The 21,767-nt window shown below is 39.3% G+C and overlaps 2 protein-coding genes across 7 annotated transcripts; both read left to right on the top strand.

The window, feature by feature from the left end:
- Positions 1–5,723: 5,723 nt before the first annotated feature.
- LOC103707211 (ammonium transporter 2 member 5-like) lies at positions 5,724–8,439 on the top strand. The gene is made up of 3 exons (XM_008791617.4): positions 5,724–6,313; positions 6,803–7,088; positions 7,579–8,439. The coding sequence occupies exons 1-3, from the start codon at positions 5,753–5,755 to the stop codon at positions 8,100–8,102; spliced, it is 1,371 nt and encodes a 456-aa protein (XP_008789839.2). The 5' UTR covers positions 5,724–5,752; the 3' UTR covers positions 8,103–8,439.
- Positions 8,440–11,201: 2,762 nt separating this feature from the next.
- Positions 11,202–20,718, top strand: LOC103708257 (beta-glucosidase BoGH3B-like). Of its 6 annotated transcripts, none has more exons than XM_039129523.1 (10): positions 11,202–11,226; positions 13,931–14,188; positions 14,275–14,479; positions 17,502–17,592; positions 17,726–17,871; positions 18,611–18,854; positions 18,995–19,099; positions 19,432–19,614; positions 19,791–19,995; positions 20,099–20,586. In XM_039129523.1, the coding sequence occupies exons 2-10, from the start codon at positions 13,966–13,968 to the stop codon at positions 20,584–20,586; spliced, it is 1,890 nt and encodes a 629-aa protein (XP_038985451.1). In that variant the 5' UTR covers positions 11,202–11,226; positions 13,931–13,965. The 6 variants fall into 6 exon arrangements, with proteins under 6 accessions (XP_038985451.1, XP_038985449.1, XP_038985447.1 ...); XM_039129521.1 differs by lacking the exon at positions 11,202–11,226 and adding an exon at positions 11,661–11,751; XM_039129519.1 differs by lacking the exon at positions 11,202–11,226 and adding an exon at positions 13,348–13,442.
- The last annotated feature ends 1,049 nt before the right edge of the window (positions 20,719–21,767 follow it).

A 21,767-nucleotide genomic window follows, 5' to 3' on the forward strand; every position in this document is an offset into this window, starting at 1 on the left:
TAAACTCTACACTATCCTTATTTATCCTATCTTCATCTAATTTCTTATTATGTTCTTCACTAGATATTGTTTCAGTAGATATTTGAATACTACTATAAATCTGGTTGTCAATCTCATTTTGTTTCATTCTTTTTATGTCATCTTCCAACTCTATTTCGTTCTGAGTTGAGCTTGATGTAATGTTTTGTTTATTTGTGACAATAAATCTATCTAAAGCACCTTTTTGAGATTGAATGAGTTTTTCGATTTTTCTTTTCTTTTTGAGTTTTTCATACCCACATTCAAATTTTCTATTAGACATTTGAATCTAAAAATAATATTATCAAACAAAATAATTAAGACAATTACTACAAACAAATGAAAATGGAATAGAGTTGAAAATGATAAAACCCGAAATGTCAATAGAAGCGGTGTCGGATTCGACGACGAACTCAAGTCCCAACAAGCGGTGCCGGACTCGACGATGAACTCAAGTCCCGACAAGCGGTGCCGAACTTAATGGCGAGAAGGGGTGCCGAAGCTAATGTCAACTTTAATGGAGACCCTAGACATGAAAAGCTATTATCAATTTTTAAGAATAGACATAAAAATTTATTTTCAAGAATCCGACAATAAAAATTTTGATAGCATTGAAAATTTGAAATGTAAATAGTAAAGTGGAAATGGGTGCAAAATGAAGCTATGTAACAGACTAACAGAGAGTACATCATGATATTAAATTCAAGAATGTTAATTGTAGTTTTTACATCATTAATTGTAACACTAAAAACAGGGTACTAAACTTTTCACCAATTGAAAAGGGGGAAATTAGCTAGAAATTAGCTAACCTAGATATCCACATCCAATAATAACCCAACAGAATCTGACTAGGGAAAGAACACAAACAGAATTATGCTTCATTAATCATTATCTACCCTTTATAAATACTAGTTATTTCTTCATCCCATAATCAAATACTTAACGAAAAACCTAAATACCATTAAGGCATTAAACTTTCAGTTTGGAGAAACAGGGGCGGAACCGCCGACCGCGGAGGCACAGAGCCAGAGCGGCAGAGGGTGGAACCGTGGAACTGGAGAAGCCGGGAAGGAGAAGTGGAGTCTTGGAGAACAAAGAACTCACCGAGTGGTCCGAGTGACCGAGTCCCCTGACACCTGGAGGCTGGAGAGGCCGAGAGGGCGGAGGGCCGAGAAGGAGAACTGGAGAAGAGACGCCGTCAAGAACCGAGTTATCGGGGAATAGGAACTCAGGAAGCCGGGAAGGAAGACCTCTCGAGTCTTGACTCTTGAGTCAAGAACCGAAGAAGAGCTGCTGAAGGAAGAACACGAACTCAAGGATGAAGATTCGAAGAAGAAGACGATGTCGGCCGTCCTCTTTAGTTATTTGGGATTCTGGTGTCGGTGAGACGGTGACTACGGGCTACGCCGCTACGGCTAAGATTTAAGAAGAAGACGGTGGCGGACCGGCGGTGCCAGGCGGATGGACGGATGGTTGGATGGAGAAGACGGGCTAGTGGGGCTACGCTGGGCGGCTGGGGCCTGGGCAGCTGGAGAAGACGGGCTATGGACGGGGGATGGCTAAGATGTCTTGTCGGGCGGTAGGCCGTAACTCGTAAGCCCTATCCCCGTTGCCCGATGCCGGTTGCCGGTCGTCGGATCGTTGGTCGCTGCCGCCTGCCCGTTGGTCATTGCCTGCTAGTCGCTGGAGGAGGAGCTTTCCCAGAGGCGGAGCCGCGGACGCCGGAGGCCTTCCTTTGGTCCGAGGCCCTAGGCGACCGCCTCGATCGCCTAGGGCTCGGACCGGCACTGTATGGGGTAGGCGAGAGGGAATATGAGGTATTCATCTGGTGGCTTGGGAGGTTGTCTGTCAACCTCTTAGACATGGAGGTTTGGGGGTTCTGTCACTGTTGACGCAGCGGGAGGTTCTAGCAGCATAGCGCGCCGCCAGGTTTTTTCTGGAGCCGGATAGTCTGTAGTGCACCCTGTTGAGGGTGAAGTACGGTGCCCACTCGATGCGGGAGGAGCTCGAAAATGGGCACCAGTGTTTCTTCATTTGGTGGAAGATCTGTTCTTCTACCCGCTCAGTATATTTGGTGATCAGGTAGATGGTTGGTAATGGACAGTCCATTGACATTATGAAGGACAGGTGGCTGGCTGGACTACCGCTTTGCAGGATGCCGACGATGGTCGACTCTGCGAGACTGGCTAGACATAGAGTCAGTGATCTGATGGTCTCTGGCGAGGGCCGATGAGATGAGGTCATGATCAGGGAGGTTTTTGAGACACAGTTAGTGGAGCAGTTACTTGCCACTCCGATCCCTCAGGATGGGCTGGACATGCAGGTGTGGGCAGTGATTGGGTCAGCCAGGGTGAGGGCAGCTGACATATAGGTATTGATGGGGGGGGGTGTCGCCCAGGCGTTGTGATGGCAGGTGGATTTGGAGGATGCGGGCTCACCCCCGGGTGGCATTGTTCATTTGGAAGGTGGTCAAGGATTGCCTGCCGACCAGAAATATGTTGGCTAGGAGGAGAATTAGGGTTTCTCCGATGTGTGTTGACTGCTCGAATTTGGTGGAGATTATCAGTCGTATTATTTGAGTGCCCACGGGCAGCTCAGGTTTGGAGGAGGGCATCCTTCCCCTTACCGGAGCTTGGTTTTGGTATGGGGGACTTTTTACGGCGGGTGAGGACTGTTCTACGATCGTCGAGCACTACAGATTGGGGTATTGTTGCGGTCTACTTGGCGTATCATATCTGGTTAGACAGGAATGCCAGAGTCTTTGAGGGAAGGAGCGCTCTCCTGAGGTCTGTTGTAGAGCAAGCTCTCCGTCAGGCAGTGGAGATTGTTGAGGTTGCTGAGTCTGACTCATCTGCGATGACTAGGGACATCTAAGACCCCCTCTCCGCTACCACAGACCCCAGGTTTGTCTTTGTTTCTTAAAAGCCTCCACCTCTTGGCCATCTAAAGGTGAATTTCAATGCGAGTCTGCCCGTCGGTGATGATCGAGCGGGAGTGGCATTTGTCATCAGAGATCATGATGCCAGGCTGATTGCAGCAGGAGGTTGTAGCTCTTTCGAGGCATCGATTTTTGGGGCGGAGCTGAGGGCAGCATGGGAGGAGTTTTTCTATGCAAGATATGTTCTGCAAGCTGGTTGTATCATTCTGGAGGGGGACTCAGCCTCCTTGATGGCGCGCCTTAGGGAGGAGGGGCGAGAGGCGGTGGAGTACTCGCTTCTGGGCGACATTTGCCGAATGTATGGGAGTGCCAGGCTCTCCAGGTCAGGCATGTCTTTCGGAAAGCAAAGCAGGCTACTGACTGGGTCGCGTTCTTCGCTGCGCATCATTCGGAAGAGTTTTTTTGGACTCAGCAGTCTTCCGTTCCTTTTACTTTGTGTAGCTTGCTTGATTATGATGTAGCTGATTGTACTCATGCTAGAGCTGTGAGCAGCCAATATTATATATGATACTATAATTGTATATATTGTACTATACTAGTATATACAATACTATACTAGTATATACTAAACTACACTAGTATGTACTATAGTTTATATACTAGTATATACTATATTATACTAGTATACACAATACTATACTATACTATATTTGCGCTTCTTATTATTTTTCTCAATTTTGGTGCGTAAGGTCATTGTGATTATCTAACTGATGCGAAATGGAAGTATAAATCAGTCACAAATCCCTCTACTTGACCTCAAGCAAAAGTAGAAATCCACTCCACCCTCCCCTCTTCAGCCATTCATGAACTTAAATTGGTCATTCTTCACATGTGCAATGCTTGTGATTGTTTTTTTCCTGTCCACAAGATCATAGTCATCCATGCATTCAATCAATCCCATTTGCATGGAGGTGCCTGTAAATAGCGGGCTCATAAATTCCATATGTTGGTTCTGATTAATCCAACTAAGGGTAGGGGCACCTTGGGTTGGAGTCATGTTCAATGCTTGTGGTGAAAATGGAAAAAATATCAGTCACCGTGACCTATGCCACATTCTTTCGATAACATGCAAATCTAAAAGAAGAAAACAACAATTGTAGATGAACTGTTGGCCTGCAAATTTGGCTCCACATGTGATGCATCTGATATTATTTCCTACAAAAAGGTTTTGGTAGCATAACTCAAAATATCACTCACATGGCCTCTCTAAATATGTGTTCAATTTTCCCGAGCAAAAAATGTGTGTCTTGATTAGTTGCATTCTTTCTTCTTCATCATCATCATCATCATCATCATCATTTTTTGTGCTAAGCACAGATAATTTTCTAGCTGATAATGAGACATTATAGTTGCAACTGTGAAAGAAAAAGTTATATTTTTGGTGATAAGCCCATAGATTATTTCCTAGCTGATAATGAGACATTATAGTTGCAAATGTGAAAGAAAAATATGGATGAGTAAATTATGTTTGTTTATGAGAAAATAGTTATTGAGCCTGACTAAAGACATGTTCTTAGACAATGAAAGGGGCTACTTAGGTGTGCAAATGTTAGGAAAGTTGGGCCCTCAGCATGACAACTTTTTGGTAATTCTACAGGGCTCCTTTTTTTCTTTATGGATACTAGCAATTCTCATGTGATTTGGCTTGACAATATAGGTATAACTTGCATGTGCTCGATATCGGCACCCAAAGCATTTTCCAACTAAATTGTCTTGCTCCTCTAATTGGAGATATTATACCCTACACGATATGCACTATATAGTAGTGCACCATGCTAATCACCTTATCTTATTTTTTATAGACCCAATTTATTATGCGCCTATCTCGATGATCACCTAAAAAAAAGAACAAAGTGATTGGCCTAGTGCATGGCCACGTTGTTTAGGGCCCCCTAATTGTTGGCCTCAATGTGATGGTACATAGACATTCACTGCATGTATAATCTATAGTTAACATAAAACCAAAACTGCAAAGAGAGTGTAACATGCATGCTATGCTCTGGCCTATATGTATACTAGAGATTTTTTGACATAAATATTCCAAGCTTACCAAAAAAAGAACAACAAATATTATAAGTTTTAACATAACTTCCAAAAAAAAAAGTTGAGCAACCAACCTGTCCCTGCTCCTCCCTAGAATCCAAAATTAGAATCTTCACGAATCACCTCCTAGTTGTCCCCAACTGGCTTTCTCCTTCTGTTTGGAGCTCTTAATTCCCTTCCATTTGAATTCCTAGTATCGCCAAGCAGCTCAACGCGTGCCCCCAAACAATCTCCAATCTCTATGGCACAATTTGATTGGTGCACTCCAGGCCCGGTTGGAATTTGGGCGACCCATGAGATGCCACATCATTGCCATGCTGGACTTGACATGTGGGGTAGCTCCTTGGGCCGCGTAACCTCTCTCTCTAAATTTCCGAGCGACAAACCCCGTATAAGGAAGTTAACAAAATAGTTGCCCTCGTCCCGTGAATCTCCTTAGTTTCCGGAAGACGGCCGCCTGGTGCCAGTTGTCACAAGGTTTGGGTCGTATCTTTCGCGCGAAAAAACGGTCGGCTTCTTTCGCGACCCTAACCGTTGGATCGCATCTTACACACCTTTCAAAGCACTTCAATCTCGTTCCTTCTCTATCTGCACAGCTCTCGATGCGGCTATTGTGTGATCCAACGGTTGATGTCGCGAAAGGAAAGGGAATCATTCCTCCGCATCTTCGATTCTTCTTCTTCTTCTTCTTCTTTTCTCGTCTTGGAGAAGAGAAGGGAAGGCCAAAGAAAGGAAAGGAGAGGAGAATCGAAGATGTCAACCCCCGAGTGGCTGAACTCGGGCGACAACTCATGGCAGCTGGTGGCGGCGACGTTGGTCGGGGTGCAGAGCGTCCCCGGGCTAGTGATCCTCTACGGCAGCATCGTGAAGAAGAAGTGGGCGGTGAACTCGGCGTTCATGGCCCTGTACGCCTTCGCGGCCGTCCTTATCTGCTGGTCCGGCTGGGGCTTCCGCATGGCCTTCGGAGATCTCATGGTCCCCTTCTGGGGCCGTCCCGACCTCTCCGCCCTCGACCGGAAATACCTCGTCTCCCAGGGCTACGCCGGCCTCTACCCCGCCGCCACGCTGATCTACTTCCAGTTCGTCTTCGCGGCCATCACCTTAATTCTCATCGCCGGTGCCCTGCTCGGCAGGATGAACTTCAAGGCCTGGATGATGTTCGTGCCGCTCTGGCTGACCTTCTCGTATACCATTGGCGCCTTCAGCATCTGGAGCCCCAAAGGCTTCTTGTTCAAGGCTGGTGTCATGGACTTCGCCGGCGGCTACGTCATTCACCTCTCCTCGGGTGTCGCCGGATTTACTGCGGCTTACTGGGTGAGTGCATGCGCATCCTCTTGTTCTTTCTTCATGTTATCATATAGCCTGAACTAGGATTGCATTGCTGGTGTGTTTGTTAATTCGTGACCCGAACCAAAAGAATCAGATTCAGAATGGATTGGAATGGAAATTAGAATTGCCATATTCTCCATTACATTTGAATCGTTGTTAGAATCGGAATGGCCATCTTCTCTAATACATTTGGATCGTGATTGAAATCAAAATTAGACGAGAGAGTCGGGATTAGATTTTGAAGGATTAGAACATGGATTTCTATTACAGAGTCCAACTCCTGCACGAAGAAACTTATAAGAATTAGTAGTCATTTTATAGAGGGAGGGTAAGTATATAGGATTTGGATGATTAGCAAGTGGGGACAAGAAGATGCATGAATCTCCCCCACAGATCAGAAGCAAGTAATCATAAGTCATAACATTTTTTCTACATGATTAGCTGAGTATTAACTTATTTTTTAATCAACTGCAGGTTGGGCCCAGAATGGCGAAGGACCGAGAGAGATTTCCACCCAACAACATCCTGCTGACTCTTGCTGGAGCTGGCTTGCTGTGGATGGGATGGACTGGGTTCAATGGCGGGGCTCCCTACGCGGCCAACGTCGACGCATCCGTGGCTGTCGTCAACACTCATGTTTGCACCGCCGCCAGCCTTCTTGTCTGGCTTTGCCTTGACATGCTTTTCTTCACCAAGCCGTCGGCCATCGGCGCCGTTCAGGGCATGATCACTGGCCTTGTCTGCATTACCCCAGCTGCAGGTATTCATCTTAGCTCAACAATCTAGGATTTGATGCTCTGAGATAAGGTTTAGTATACTTTGAGCCTAGCAAAGTGCACCAGCTAATCTAGTTTTCTATCAAGACTGCAAGGTAAAAAGCTTCTATGTCATAATGTATGCAGCATTGCATCACTTCTAGAATATATGGTAGAGTCAAGGTTCGCCGTCTCGATACCGGACTCCGTACCGGTGCCACACTAGCATAATATCGGTATGGTACGAAGTTTTTTGGCGTACCGAATATTGGTATGCCACCAGTACTGTACCGAACCAGTACAATACAGTATGTCCGGTACCGTCTGGTTCGGGCTGGTACGGCATACCATGGGCAGAATGCATTCATACCTTTTTTATATTGGTCTTTTGTTGTGATTTTAAATACAAAAACCATGATTTTTTAAAAAATTTGAAATAATTTGCATGTGCCAAGCTCTAGTTGTAGCATAAGGAATTTTCTTATTGGTGAACAGGTCTGGTGCAAGGTTGGGCTGCCATTATTATGGGCATTTTGTCAGGAAGCATCCCTTGGTTCACCATGATGGTGCTCCACAAGAAGATCAAATGGCTTAAGAAAGTCGATGACACGCTCGCCATATTCCACACGCACGCCATCGCCGGCAGCTTGGGCGGCATCCTCACCGGCATCTTCGCCGATCCCAGCCTCAACCATCTATTCTTTGGTGATGACCCCAGATACATTGGGCTTGCCTACGCTTTCAAGGAAGGCCGGGCTGCGGCGGGCTTTCGCCAAATAGGCATCCAGCTTGCAGGCATAGCTTTCATCGTAGCCATCAATGTGATCATCACCTCACTGATATGCCTTCTGATCAGGCTCCTGGTGCCTCTTAGGCTCAGTGATGAGGCCATGACGATCGGAGATGATGCCATCCATGGGGAGGATGCATATGCTGTGTGGGGTGATGGGGAGACATACGAGAATTCAATCCATGGAGTTGAGAATAATTCCATTGCCAAAGCTGATGAGATGATATGAGAGCTCTATTTCTATCATGGCCATTAGGCTAATCATGCAGGGGCGGCCCAATGCATTTGAAGACCTAAGGGGAACTCACTAAAAGATACCTTTTTTTTATTTTAATAGTAAAAAAAAATTAGTAAGGGACTATGCAAGTTGTGAACTGCATACTCTCATTGAATATAGAAGGGTTTTTTATGCATTTGTAAAAGTTGGTCGTGAAATTTTTTCAGCTACTAGTTCTTCTAAACCATCTCTAAAATGATCTTGATGTTAATTTTGATTTTTAAGAAAGTCCAAAAATGTATATTGAATTGATTATCCCAAAGAGAATTTTTGGCAGGTTCTTTCTCTAGCAAGATTTTTATCTTTGGAAGCACAAAGCAGAAAGAAGAATGAAAAAAAGAGAACATAAACAAGCATTCTTCGCACATTCAAAAGAGAACCGTGGAATCGAATCACTTCACATTCAAATCACTTTAACTGTAAATGTTTGAATCACTTCAACTATGCATCAGATTACTTTGCTACCAAGTAAACAAATGAAAAGTTGCAACTGAAAGATAGCTTCCTGTTGGAAATTCAAATTATTTGGATGTTTTTTTGGTATAGATTTTTGTTTTTATTCTTTTGATGTTTTAATCCATTCCAGTTTTAAATAAATTCTTCACAATTATTTTTGCCTACTGGAATATTTTAATTTTTCAGTAATTCCAGCTCTATATGGTTTCATAAATTTGATGGCCAAGGTGATATTATTAGTAGGATTGCAGAATTGAAGTATACTTTTGGTGGATCTCTGGATGGTGTCACACCGCTGCTATTCAAAAAAAAAAATGTAAATAAAGATAGAGAGATAAGATTTGTCAAAAATGCAAATAGACATGAAAGTAAAGTTTTTCTGGAAAACAAATATTATTAATAATGTAGCCGGTTTTGGATTTCTTTCTAATCTAAATAGATTAGTAATTGGGTTTGTAAAATATGCTTAAAAAAATAACTATAAAAATATAAAAATATAAATCAATAAAATAAAAGTAAATAAATTTAACATATGAATTTATTAAAATAAAAATAAAGCAAAATGATAAGTATCTTATATGGAGTTGATTTTTTATTTCTTGAATCTAACAATATGCTTAAAGGGAAATTTGAAAAACATAGTATGAAAAGTCAAATATTGTAGGATTTTAGAATGATATTGAATTGAACTTTCCCCATTTTGGTAGGAGAAAAAGCACCTATTAAAGAGGAGGAATGGTGGTCGGATGGATCATATTTGAGTCCCATAATTTTCCTCTCTCTCTCTCTCTCTCTCTCGCCATCGCTACTCCCCAACTACAAGATTATCGTTAGTAGATGAATTGCGGAGAGAGAGTGAGAGCGGATGTGAGCATATTTCCATAATTTTGGCAAATTTGGTGGGATAGAGAGAGATAAATTGGATGGCAAATCTCATCTTTTACTTTTCAAATATATGAGATTGAAACATCAATTAATGAAAGGGCTGAAATCTAGGAAGAGAGAGAGACAGGTTGTTTTGATTTTTATTTATCAAATATATAGAATTTGACTAAATTATAATAGAAAACTTAGCCATACTTTTTTTTTTCTTCAAATATAAGAATGGACTGAGATGAGTTTCAAATATTACCTGATAGCAGCATGATGGTGTTGCCCTTATATAACATCCATTATAAAAAGAAAACTTGATCAAACTTATTTCAAATATAAGAGTAGAGACCGCGATGAGGTTCAAATATTATCTAGGTAGCAGTATTATGGTGCTACCCTTATGACATCCATTTTAACTTGAGATAGCTTTTGATAAATATCATGTATCTCCTAAATTATAAGCTATTTATCATATATATTCTTTTCATAATTTTTATTTTCTTCTCTTCTATTTAATTATTTAAACAATAAACTTTTATATTAATAAATATATTTTATACAAAAATAAATGAGAATAAAAAAAATATGTGATTCAAAACTAGTTTTTCATTATCCAAAATGGATAGATCATTGCATGTGCAACATATGCCAGCAAGGACCGTGAGAGTCTAAAAGCATGGGGTGTTAACACTGAGAGAAAAGTTTGTAATATTATAATTCTAACAAAATTAATTATATGAATTTGGTAAACATGCTTCTTAGTTTTAATTTCTTGGTAGAGAAAGATACTTTTTATTTTTTCTTCTATATATCCTTATCTTTTGCTCATAAGACTGAAAATGGGCTCGGGTCGGGCTTTGGGCTCCTGAGAGAATTCAGTTGGGATTTGGGCTTAAATGTATAACCTATTTATTTTTGGGGTCAGGCTCAGGTATGTCATTAGCCTGGCGTGAGCTCGACTCGAGCCTGAGTCTGAAATGGATCACAGATTCAAGTTCGAATTAATTTATTTTTGTATGTTGTTATTTAGAGAGAATAATAAGAAAGTAAAGAAAAAATTAAAATAGGTTTAACTGATAATAATGTATCATGTATCATTTATTTATGTTATAGGAGGAAACCTAATTTCTAACTAATTTTTACTTATGAAACAATATTATGAAATGTTAAATTTCAATCGGATTCGAGCCGGTCCGATGGTGTTCGAGCTCGGGTCTAGATTATTCAAATTCTTTCGGCCTAAGCCCAATCTGAACCGCGACAAAAAAAATTGGGCTGAGTTCGGGTACAGACCCCACTTTCAGCCCTATTTGCTGAAACAGATTTTTTGTTTTTTTCCTTATAGCGAAAATAAAAGACATAATAAGAGAGGGGCCGATTTATCCATGAAAGTTTAGAAGCGGTTACGCGCAATCTACTTCCTTTCTCCATCAACACGAAAATCTCGGGCTATTCCTTCCAATTGGATAATCCTATTTACAACCTAAACTAAAGCATACTAATTTGATAGCGTCCCAATAGGAAGCAGTAAACTTTGACTTGATATCAAACTCTTCATGGATTTATCCTACGTTCGTATTCTTTCCTGTTGGTTATTCATTCAAATCCAATTAGGTAGGATTTCCGTCGCGAAGTTGTGCCGCTATCCGCCCTTTGCCAACCTATACCTTCTCTATATAAATCCATCTCTCCTTCATTCCTTCATGCTCTTCTTCTATTGCTTTCATTGATCCCATATATGAGTAGTGTATGTTTTCTACTCTTCCTTCCTTTCGTTCTTTCTTTTATTTTTTTGTACTGCTTTAGTTTGTCAATGTTTGTTAATAGAATTTGCATTGTTCTCTTGCCTCGCATCTCCCTTTTAGTGGATGCTTGAATTCAAAAACTTTAGGAATTTGTTTGGATTGCACTTTCAATCTTTCTTTCTTTTTGCTGAGAGGAGAAAAAGTTTTAGTGCTTTCCAGTTTGCGAACAGAAAGTTGGGAAACAACCATTCGGAGTTTTATCTTCTAATCTGACAAGTTTGATAGTAATGATGCCATTGTGTGCAGAGTTTTCGACGCCGTGATGGAACTGAATTTGGTTTCTAGTACTTTTTCTGTTTGGCAACAAACAACTTTTTAACAAATATTTCTTATCTGGTTTGTGGTCCACCTTATGAACTGTTACATGTTATATAATCCCACAAGGGCTAACTTTTCTTTTACTGCAGCTCTTCCTCTCCACTTTCTCAATTGCTTCTTTGTAAGCCTAATGCATTCGTAGTTTGTGGGTATGTAACCATTAGGGTCCACTAAAAGCAGGCTTTTTGCTGTTTTTATGGTTTCGAGTGTTCATGCTTTTATCTACACGCCTTTCTTTACAATATCTTGGCAAACTTGCAGTTCTAATATTAGTAGTGGTTTTATTTTTTAGAGAAAGGGAGGGGGACCCTAAGAAGGGGTTCACCAGTATTGACATTACTTTTTTGGCAAAATAGAGGAACCTGCAATTATTTTCTTTATTTTCTTTCCTTTTTTTTATTCACACCGAGATGCAAATTATTTCTTTGGGAGGAAAAAATAAAAGATTCTGATTATTATTTGGTTATATGTGTGCTTTTCTGATTAACATAGTGATTGGACATTCTCTAGATTATGTTTTGTTTGTTGATGATGTGTATTGGGGTGAAACTATACGCATGAATTACAACTCAAATCATATATAACAAAATGCAGGATGTGGTATTTAATCCAGTGATCACTTCCTTGGTTCCTACTAAAAACTAAATACACCATGCTCTTGCTAGCACAAAAATTATCAACTCATGACACCTGTTATTTGGCACCTTATTGTCAACATATATTACATCTCCAAAGAATAGATGATAGGTCTAATTTTTTGCCAAATGTTTGTGACTCTGTATTGTTATTTTTATTAAATTTTGTTGAAATAATTCTTGGGCATCCACCTCACATTTCATTGGTCATGAAATGAGGAACAAGGTAGGCAAGGAGCCCCAGGGAAAACCAGAAAGTCCCACAAGAGACTCAACAAGAAGCCCCTTATCAGATCTCCATGTGCTTATCCATTTTTAAGTTCATGTGAAAGTAACTAGTCTTCTGTGTCATATGAACTCTAGTGCACTTGGTGTGTAGGTGGTGTGAGCATGGGCATGGGTGTGGGTGTGTTCTGTATCTGTGTCTGCATCCCTGCTGATGTTATTCATTTATATGTTACTTTTTTTAATTATACAATCAATAGATGTCTTACTGTCTTCATGATTTCGAGCAGTTGTTCTGTTGTTCATATGTTTTCTAACATAAAATTATGTACCATAAAACAGGTTCTGGTGAAGTCACAACAAATAGTGATGCTGTCTTTTCTATTCGCTAAAACCCTTTTCTTTCTTTCTTTTTCTTTTTTTGTTTGAACAATATGGTGTTAAAGTATCATCTAAAAGTTTAAATCCTGGACCTCCTGAAAGGGCAGTCCCCTAGAAGAGGGATGCCAGCCAGCTGAGTTAACACTTACAGGTTGCAAAAACCCTTCTCAACAAGTTCTTTGGAAGCAAACAAGATGCTTACATACACATATGAGAGAGAGACAGAGAGAACAAAGATGTTAATCTTTGTCTGGCTGAGAAAGCGAGAGAGAACAAAGATGTTAATCTTTGTCTGGCTGTATGACTTATGTAGCAGTGAGGTACTTGTCATAGGTTATAACTTATAAGTTGTTTGTTAATTGGTGGAGGAATGACATCATTATCATGGCTCCTAAAATTGACTATAGGTCAAATTATTGGAAGGCAAATGATGTTCACAATCCCAAGACTCTTCAGACCTGTTATTTTCATTGATTTCTAACAATCACCTTTTGTTGAAGGAAGATCTTCCTTTAATTTTAGATAGTTTTTAGCTCCATGCTGATCTTGTACATCTGACATCAACTTGTTCCCCTTACCTGAGGCCATGGATATCAAAAGTTATCATTCAGTTCTTCAACAAATTCATTTTTTACTGATGTTCTTTTTCCAATCTTTGTTGGTGATTATATTCATTTTCACTTCTTTTGTTTCCTAGTATCTTAACTGCTTCTCACCCTTTTTCAAAGATCTCTTTTATTGGTAGATTCTGCTTAGGCTATGCTTCATATCTTCTTCATCTTTTATTTTTTTTTATTTGGGTTTGGAGGGGAGAGGGGGGGTTGTGGGGTTGTTACCTGATTCTAGATCCTCAGGATCAGTGTTCTTTTCAAGTCATAGGAGGAAATAATCAAGTAGGTAGATATCATATTAACATGACAATGCTTCTTTGAATAGCAGATGGTGGATGTATTACTTATAGTAAAATTGCTAGCTTCATGTACTTTTTACCATGCATATTCTAAAATCTTTGATTAATATATAGACTCTACTCATAAATTTGTTCTTTCCAAATTGGCTTTCCTTACTTAAGGATTCCTCCTTTCAGAACTGTAAACAAATAGCTGAAGATTCCATTATTGTATGATGGCAAGTTCCCGGTGTCATCTATTCATTCTTCTATTCATATGTTTCTCGGTGGCAATGGGAGGATCAGATTATTTGAAGTATAAGGACCCTAAGCAACCACTGAATGTTCGTATCAATGATTTATTAAGCCGGATGACTCTTGCCGAGAAGATTGGGCAAATGTCACAAATTGCAAGGGAAAATGCTTCATATGATGTCATAAAGAATTATTCTATAGGTACATATTTCAGTCTCCATTAAATTCAGAATAAGTAAAACATGGAAAAATATAGTTGTTGTTGTTAAGCTAAATATGTGTTGCAGGTAGTGTACTCAGTGGAGGAGGAAGTGTGCCTGCACCTAAGGCTTCTGCTGAGACATGGATGAATATGATAACTGTGATGCAGAAGGCAGCTCTGTCTACACGTCTGGGAATTCCAATGATTTATGGCATCGATGCTGTTCATGGCCACAATAATGCCTACAATGCCACCATTTTCCCACACAATATTGGGCTTGGAGCTGCGAGGTTAGTATATTGTAGTTTAGAGACCAAATAGTTTGTTGTTATGGGAATCATTTCTTGTGTCGCACTTAACGCTGCCTGATGAATCTACTAATATTTCTAGGAAATTGATATATCATGGTGAACATAACAGTCTATTTTAACAGTGAGTACATTTTTTTAAAGGAATAAATTAAATTGGCAAACAAGTAAAAAATAAACAATAAGTAGGGAAAGAAATTTAGAAGCAGACTGGTAGTGGAGTCAAATCTACAACATTGTCCTTGTAGATTGAGACTGTTGGTGCAGAGGATTTATGCCTCTCTTCTACTCCTGATGCACAACCTTAATTTGCCATAGACCACCGTCCCTGCACAAGCAAAGGAAGTTGAAGGTTTTGAACTGACAGCCTCTAGTCACCAAGAATCCAGAACTGACAAATTACGAAAGCCAATGTAGAAACCATTTTTCTTAATCATTATAACATACAACAAACATACAGTCCCCAGATAAATGTTAGAAGCAATTAATCCAACATGGAACTGCCCTCTCTTCATTTTGTCTTCACAGGCCCTTTTTGTGGTTACCAACAGGCGGAGCAAACAGATGCAATTCTAAGGAAAAACATCCATCCACAGATAAGTATTTCAAAACAAGTTTACCATTGACTTTAAAAGGCCAAAATCCAAAAGAAACATCTGTTAGCTTAAAGAGCAAGTGGCTTGCAGAAACCAGATGCATCTTTGGTTTAAAACTTTCATGAATAATGAAAGAAGGATCAACAATTAGTTGGCAAACTTTAAACTAAATAAATATGATAAGACATGTGTTGGGAACTTTATTTCCAACTTTCAAGTCATAAAACTTTGTGTCGATAAAAAAGAAATTCTAATGCTATTTAAATTCTAACATACAATAAAATTCTCAGGGGACTGATCTGTTGATGAAATCACTTCTTCTCTATCATGAACATATATGATATGAATTGATTAATGTCAGTTTTGTATATCATTTCTTGCAGTGTAACTCAATTATTTGTTCCCCAGCATGTCTCTGAATTACTGCTATTTTACTTTGGTTGTAAAGAGTTTGTGCTATTCTGGTTCTTGTTAGAAGGGCTTCTGCTGATACCATTCTTTCATCATTTGAACCTGCATAATTTAGTCAGAAGAATAGAAATGCAATTCTATATCCCACCTGTTATGTCAGGGTCTTGTCTCTTGATTTTATTTTTAAATTTCCAAAGAAGAACGGGGCACTGATGAACCATCAAGAGGAAAAAGGTTTCTTATAGGAAAACAATATTCCACAATATTTACAATAAGTAGAACATTTAATAGAGGTCCCCACAAAAGAAGAAAACAACTAAAAGAGGTAGTACTTAAGCTGTTTAACTTACTCTTTGGGTATGGTTAGAAAAATATTCTGAATAAGGAGATCAAAGAGTCAACCCTCATATTCGAGGTCTATTTTTTCCAATTATATCTTTCAGAAACCTCTGTGGTGAAGTGTGCTTGCCGTTAAGACTTGACTGGAAAATTATTGAAGCGGAATCTTGATTAAGCTACAAGACCTAACAAGTCTTCACATATGAGAAGGAAAACACAAGCAACAGTACACTTTTCTATTTTTTCCTTTTTTATTGAGGTTAACAAGAAATATTACTAACATCTCTTTTCTTCATTAGAATCACAAAGTATAAATTCGACTGTCTAACAAATGTTTGTACTTTACATAATCAAACAAATAGATCTGATTTTTCTTTTCCCCCTTTAATGGCAAAACACAAAAAATATTGTGTTCAACGAGAATGTCAAATTAGCAGATAATAGATATGATACTACCATAAAGTTTCCCTCAAAAAAAAAGAAAAAGATAGTACCATAAACTAGAAGGCATGCAAAAATTAATTAGCTGTCACTTCAAATACTTACTAGAAGCCATAATTGTGAGAGAAACTTGAATATGAAGAGCATTTTAACCCTTTTCAATCTAATTATTTCAGCCCAAATTTCTTATCTTATTTCAGACTATAAAATGCAGCCAAGGTGAAAAATATATAAGACTGCCTGTTCCTTTCGCATGCAAATGAAAAATAAAAATGTAAGGTCTTGCAGACCTGAATGAGGTGAAGGTTAATACTCATGGGTTTCTCAGAGAAAAAAGAAAAGAAAAGAAAAAATAAAAAACCTAAGGTGGTTCATAGGAGGAGGCTTGCAGGTTTACTTTCCATGTCAATTGCCCAGTGATTTGTCATTTAACTATGACTAGTCTATGCACAAGGTTGACACAGTGGCAGTTCACTTAATATCCTGCATGCACACATATGGCAGCAGATATCAGGAGGTATTCCAATAGACTGTAGGAGTGACATCATTGTTGATTTCTGAACCAATTCGGCCAAAGACTGAAAAATCAGCTATATCTTTTTATATGCTTCATGAGCGCCATTAAATATTGGATTAGTGTTAAAACTATTCACAAATCACAATCAGCACAACATTCTAGAATCGGGCTGTCTCCTAAAAATATCAGCTCAATGTGCTATAGATGGCCCTATCCAGACTGGGTTGAAAAGTTTTTGTTCACATTAAACAGACATCCTTCTAACATTCTAGTTTTTTCTAACTGTTCCACTATCATATCTAAATATTATGGCATTATAAATGCGAAAGATCTTAACATTAGCATTTCTTATTCGTCAATGTCAAACTTTCTCATAGTTGTATGGCTTCATCTAGCATATATTGATAGAGCCAAATTTGTCATTTTCTTTGTTGTTCAATTTAAAGCCCTTCTTGGGTCCTAAATCTTAGATACAGAAAACAACTTTGTAGTAAACTAGTGTCCTTTGAGCCTAAATGGCTTCTTATGTTTGCTATTTTTAACAAAAGTTTCAGGACACCCTAAAAATGATGAATCAAATGAATATATTTGTTCATTATTGAAAAATAATTTCTTCTCATATCTATTTTTGTAAACAAAGATTCTTAGTATATCCATAGTGTTCTGTCTTAATTCTGATATAAAATTCCTTTTCTTTTAGGGATCCAGCGCTTGTGAAGAAAATTGGTGCAGCTACTGCTCTTGAAGTTAGAGCAACAGGCATTCCTTATGCTTTTGCTCCATGTGTCGCGGTAAAGTTTAAAATAAAAGAAAATTCAGTTTCTGTGAATTTTATGTTTTATGCAATAGATAAATTCTGTTAGAAACATCTCTTGCAACAAAATAGTAAAATATCTTTTTTATTCTTTGCATGATCTTCTTTAGGTCTGTAGAGATCCGCGATGGGGTCGTTGTTATGAGAGCTACAGTGAAGATCCGAAGGTCGTCGAGGAAATGACAGAGATAATTCCTGGCTTACAAGGAGATATTCCAGCAAATTCTCGAAAAGGAGTTCCATTTGTAGCGGGACAGTAAGATTTTTCCACCAATATCATCTTCAATAAAATTACATTAATTTATAGAATTTACTTTATTGCTATGCAGTCTCTTAGGTTTATCTATTTTGGAATCGATGTCATAATATTGTACGACAGTGGAGGTAGCTTAGTGATTGCTGAACCGACTCAGGCTGGGCGGTTCGTCTCGTACCTTATCGAACCGATGCCAAGTCAGAATGATTCTCGGTCTCCAACTGCTGCAAGCCCCAAACCCTATTCGGCAGACCTTGCCTCCAAGACCACTATCTTGAAATTGAACTCTGAAGTTGTAGTTCTTGGTGGTAGTGGACTCACAAATCCAGAATCAAATCAATGTCAGTCAATTACTTTATAAACCATAAGGATTGTTTCCGGCCACCATGAGTTCCCAAAGGACATAAGCACTCTTGGGTGGGATGGGCCATCATTTGCCAGGTCTTTGAGTGCCCGTCGTACCACATGGTTGGTGGTCTGAGTTTCTTTCCCTTGTGGTTCTAGAGGCTAACTTAAGCTCTCTCTCCCTCCCTCCCTCTCTCTCTCTCCTCTATCTTGTCTCTATAATCTATATGCCTGTGTGGAATAAAATTAAAGGGAACATAATGTAATTTATGCAGGAAATCTTCCTTAAGTTCTCAGCACACTATGCGATGAAGTGCTATCTTATAATAAAGCAGGTTATAGTTGTTCTATATGATGCATCTGGTATCATTAATTCTGCTTCTATCTTCTATAGGAGGAATGTTGCTGCATGTGCCAAACACTATGTTGGTGATGGAGGAACATATATGGGCATTAATGAGAACAACACCATCATTAGTCCTCACGGTTTGTTTAGTATCCACATGCCTCCTTACTACGATGCTATCATCAAAGGTATCTCTACAGTGATGGTTTCCTATTCAAGCTGGAATGGAGAAAAAATGCATGCCAACCATTACCTAGTGACTAAGTTCCTCAAAGGCCTGCTACATTTCAGGGTTAGTGGATTGTCTTACTTCCCATATCCCCAACAAATGAAGTTATCATTTCTTGGTCTTCTTGATGTCGATGTCTAATTTATTCTCAATAATACACTGATGCTGCTTTTTTTCCTCTTTCCTTTGTGTTGAAATGATAGGGTTTTGTGATCACCGATTGGGAGGGACTAGACAGGATCACCAGTCCTCCACATGCAAATTACTCCTACTCGATCCAGGCTGGAATTAGTGCCGGCATTGACATGGTCAGTATCACTCTTTTATATGACCTTTTTTGAGGGAAGCTCTTTTAGATGATCTTAAGATCATTGGGTGCTGCAGTATTCATGAGTTTTGCTAGGAGAGTAGAACAGATTGTATCTATCAATCTCCGCCTACTTTTGAATGCTACAAGCTAAGGTAGTTTTAGAGATCAAATATGAGACAAGAAAATCATAAGTAGCTTCTACTAAGTGATCCAGTGAGAACTTGGTCAAGTGCTTTTAAGGGATGCAACAAAACTATTACAGCAGTAAACCTTGGATAATTCTGACCTCTTTATGTTTTCTTTTGTCGTCTATTATCCTTCTTCTTACAGGTAATGATTCCTTATGCTTTCAAAGAGTTCAGGGATGACCTGACCTACCAAGTTCAGAACAACATCATCCCCATGAGTCGAATCGACGATGCTGTTAGAAGGATCCTTCGGGTCAAGTTCACCATGGGTTTGTTTGAGAACCCCTTCCCTGATCCTAGCTTAGCCGATCAGCTTGGGAAAAAGGTTCATCACAATCTCCTGCTGCCTACTCACTCTTCTTCTTTTTTTTTTCCTACTAACAAGAATTAGCAGCAATGCCAACATTGCAGATGTCTAATTAGTATATACAGAACACTGTATAGATTGACGTAGCCAAACTAATGTTGTTTAGTGACTAAAACTGCTGAATTTTTCGATAGGAGCACCGCGAGCTTGCGAGGGAAGCCGTGAGGAAATCACTTGTGCTGTTGAAGAATGGAAAGTCCGGCGACAGTCCAATGCTGCCACTTCCTAAGAAGACACAGAAAATCCTGATTGCTGGAAGCCATGCTGATAACCTTGGCTATCAGTGTGGAGGGTGGACAATCAGTTGGCAGGGACTTAGTGGGAACAATCTCACAACCGGTAAAAGCTTAATAAACATTTGAAGTTCACTTCCTCTCTGGATGCATTGCATAATGCCAAGGCTCTCAAATTCTGAACATAATGAATTAATGCATTTTGACAGGAACCACAATCCTCAATGCTATTCAGTCCACTGTTGATGCAGAAACTGAGGTCATCTACTCTGAGAACCCTGACAGTGAGTTGATCTCAAGTAACAAGTTTTCATATGCTATTGTTGTGGTTGGAGAACATCCATATGCAGAAACAGATGGTGACAATTTGAACCTCACAATACCTGACCCTGGCTCAAAGGTGATCCAAAATGTTTGCAGCAGCATCAAATGTGTTGTCATACTGATCTCCGGGCGGCCGCTCGTCGTCGAGCCATATATCGACGAAATGGATGCATTTGTGGCTGCATGGCTTCCTGGAACTGAAGGCCAGGGTGTGGCTGATGTTCTCTTTGGTGACTATGGGTTCTCCGGCAAGCTCCCCCGGACGTGGTTCAGGTCTGTGGATCAGCTCCCAATGAACGTGGGCGACCCGCATTACGACCCACTCTTCCCATTTGGATTTGGGCTTACAACAGAGCCAGTGCATGCAAACTAGAAATCTCTTTTGCCATGGAGCAGCAAATATTGAAGACAAGTTAGTTGTTAGTTTAGAGGCTGTCAGCAGAGTTCTGCCAAATTGAGGACTTTTATAGAAAAAATAATAAAGGAATTGCAGTACTACCTATCTTTAAATGATTAAGGCCACCATTTTTATGTTTTTGCTCAAGAAGGTAAATAAATGGGATATGATGCAAAGATAGTTTGTGAATGTTTATGATTCTGAATTGGGGTGGAAATTTATAATTTGAGCCGTCACCCCAACCTGCAACAAACCTGCTTCAAACAGATTCAGGTTTGCGGTAAATGTGTTCAGGTCATAAATAAGTCAACCAACCAACTTGAGACCTATTTATTAAATGAGTCATTTTTAAATTTGGACTTTTGATGTTTGAAACCATTTTGACTTATTTAATAAGTAGGCTGGATTATAACCTTAATTGTTTAGCCTATTTTGAAATGTATGTAATCTATTTTTTTCTCGTTTAATCTAATCTGCTTAATCTATTTAACTCATTTAAATCTACTGAGCCTGTCTAATCTAACTTGACCCATTTAATAAATAATTTATATGGATTGGATCGGATTATCTATTTATAAATAGGTCAAGCTTAAGTTTAGATTTTTGACATATTTAATGAATAAGTTAGATTTATGTTGACAAAGTTTTGACCGACTAACATCCAATTTGACGCATATGCAGCCCAACCCTACCCATTCGCCGCCTGTAACTCGGAACTTACGTGCTCTGTCATTTCATGTAATCCAATAATTTAGTTAAGAATGTACATTGTGCTGATCTTCAATTAGACCTGCACTCCCATCAATCTTGAAGGAGAAACACACCTAAGATGCTACCTCACACGTCCTCTGGCTGTTGTTGCCTTGACCACTAGACCCTTACACGTAGAATAGCAGCACATTGGCCCAGCCAATGCCAAACATTGTCTTGTGAATCTGAAATCATTCCACTTAATCCAATAATTTAATTTAAAAATATTTTAAAATGAGGCTTCATTCTAACAAAATTTGGTAGGACCCTGTATCCCAATCTAGAGCATAAAAAATAAATTAAGTAAATAAATAAATTTGTTATCCGCGGTAGTCGGAACAACATGAAGCCTATCGTTGACATGGACAGCATGTTATTATATAATCCATGGATAGATTTCCTGCCGT

This window comes from Phoenix dactylifera, chromosome 8, assembly GCF_009389715.1.
Source record: "Phoenix dactylifera cultivar Barhee BC4 chromosome 8, palm_55x_up_171113_PBpolish2nd_filt_p, whole genome shotgun sequence".
NCBI lineage: Eukaryota > Viridiplantae > Streptophyta > Magnoliopsida > Arecales > Arecaceae > Phoenix > Phoenix dactylifera.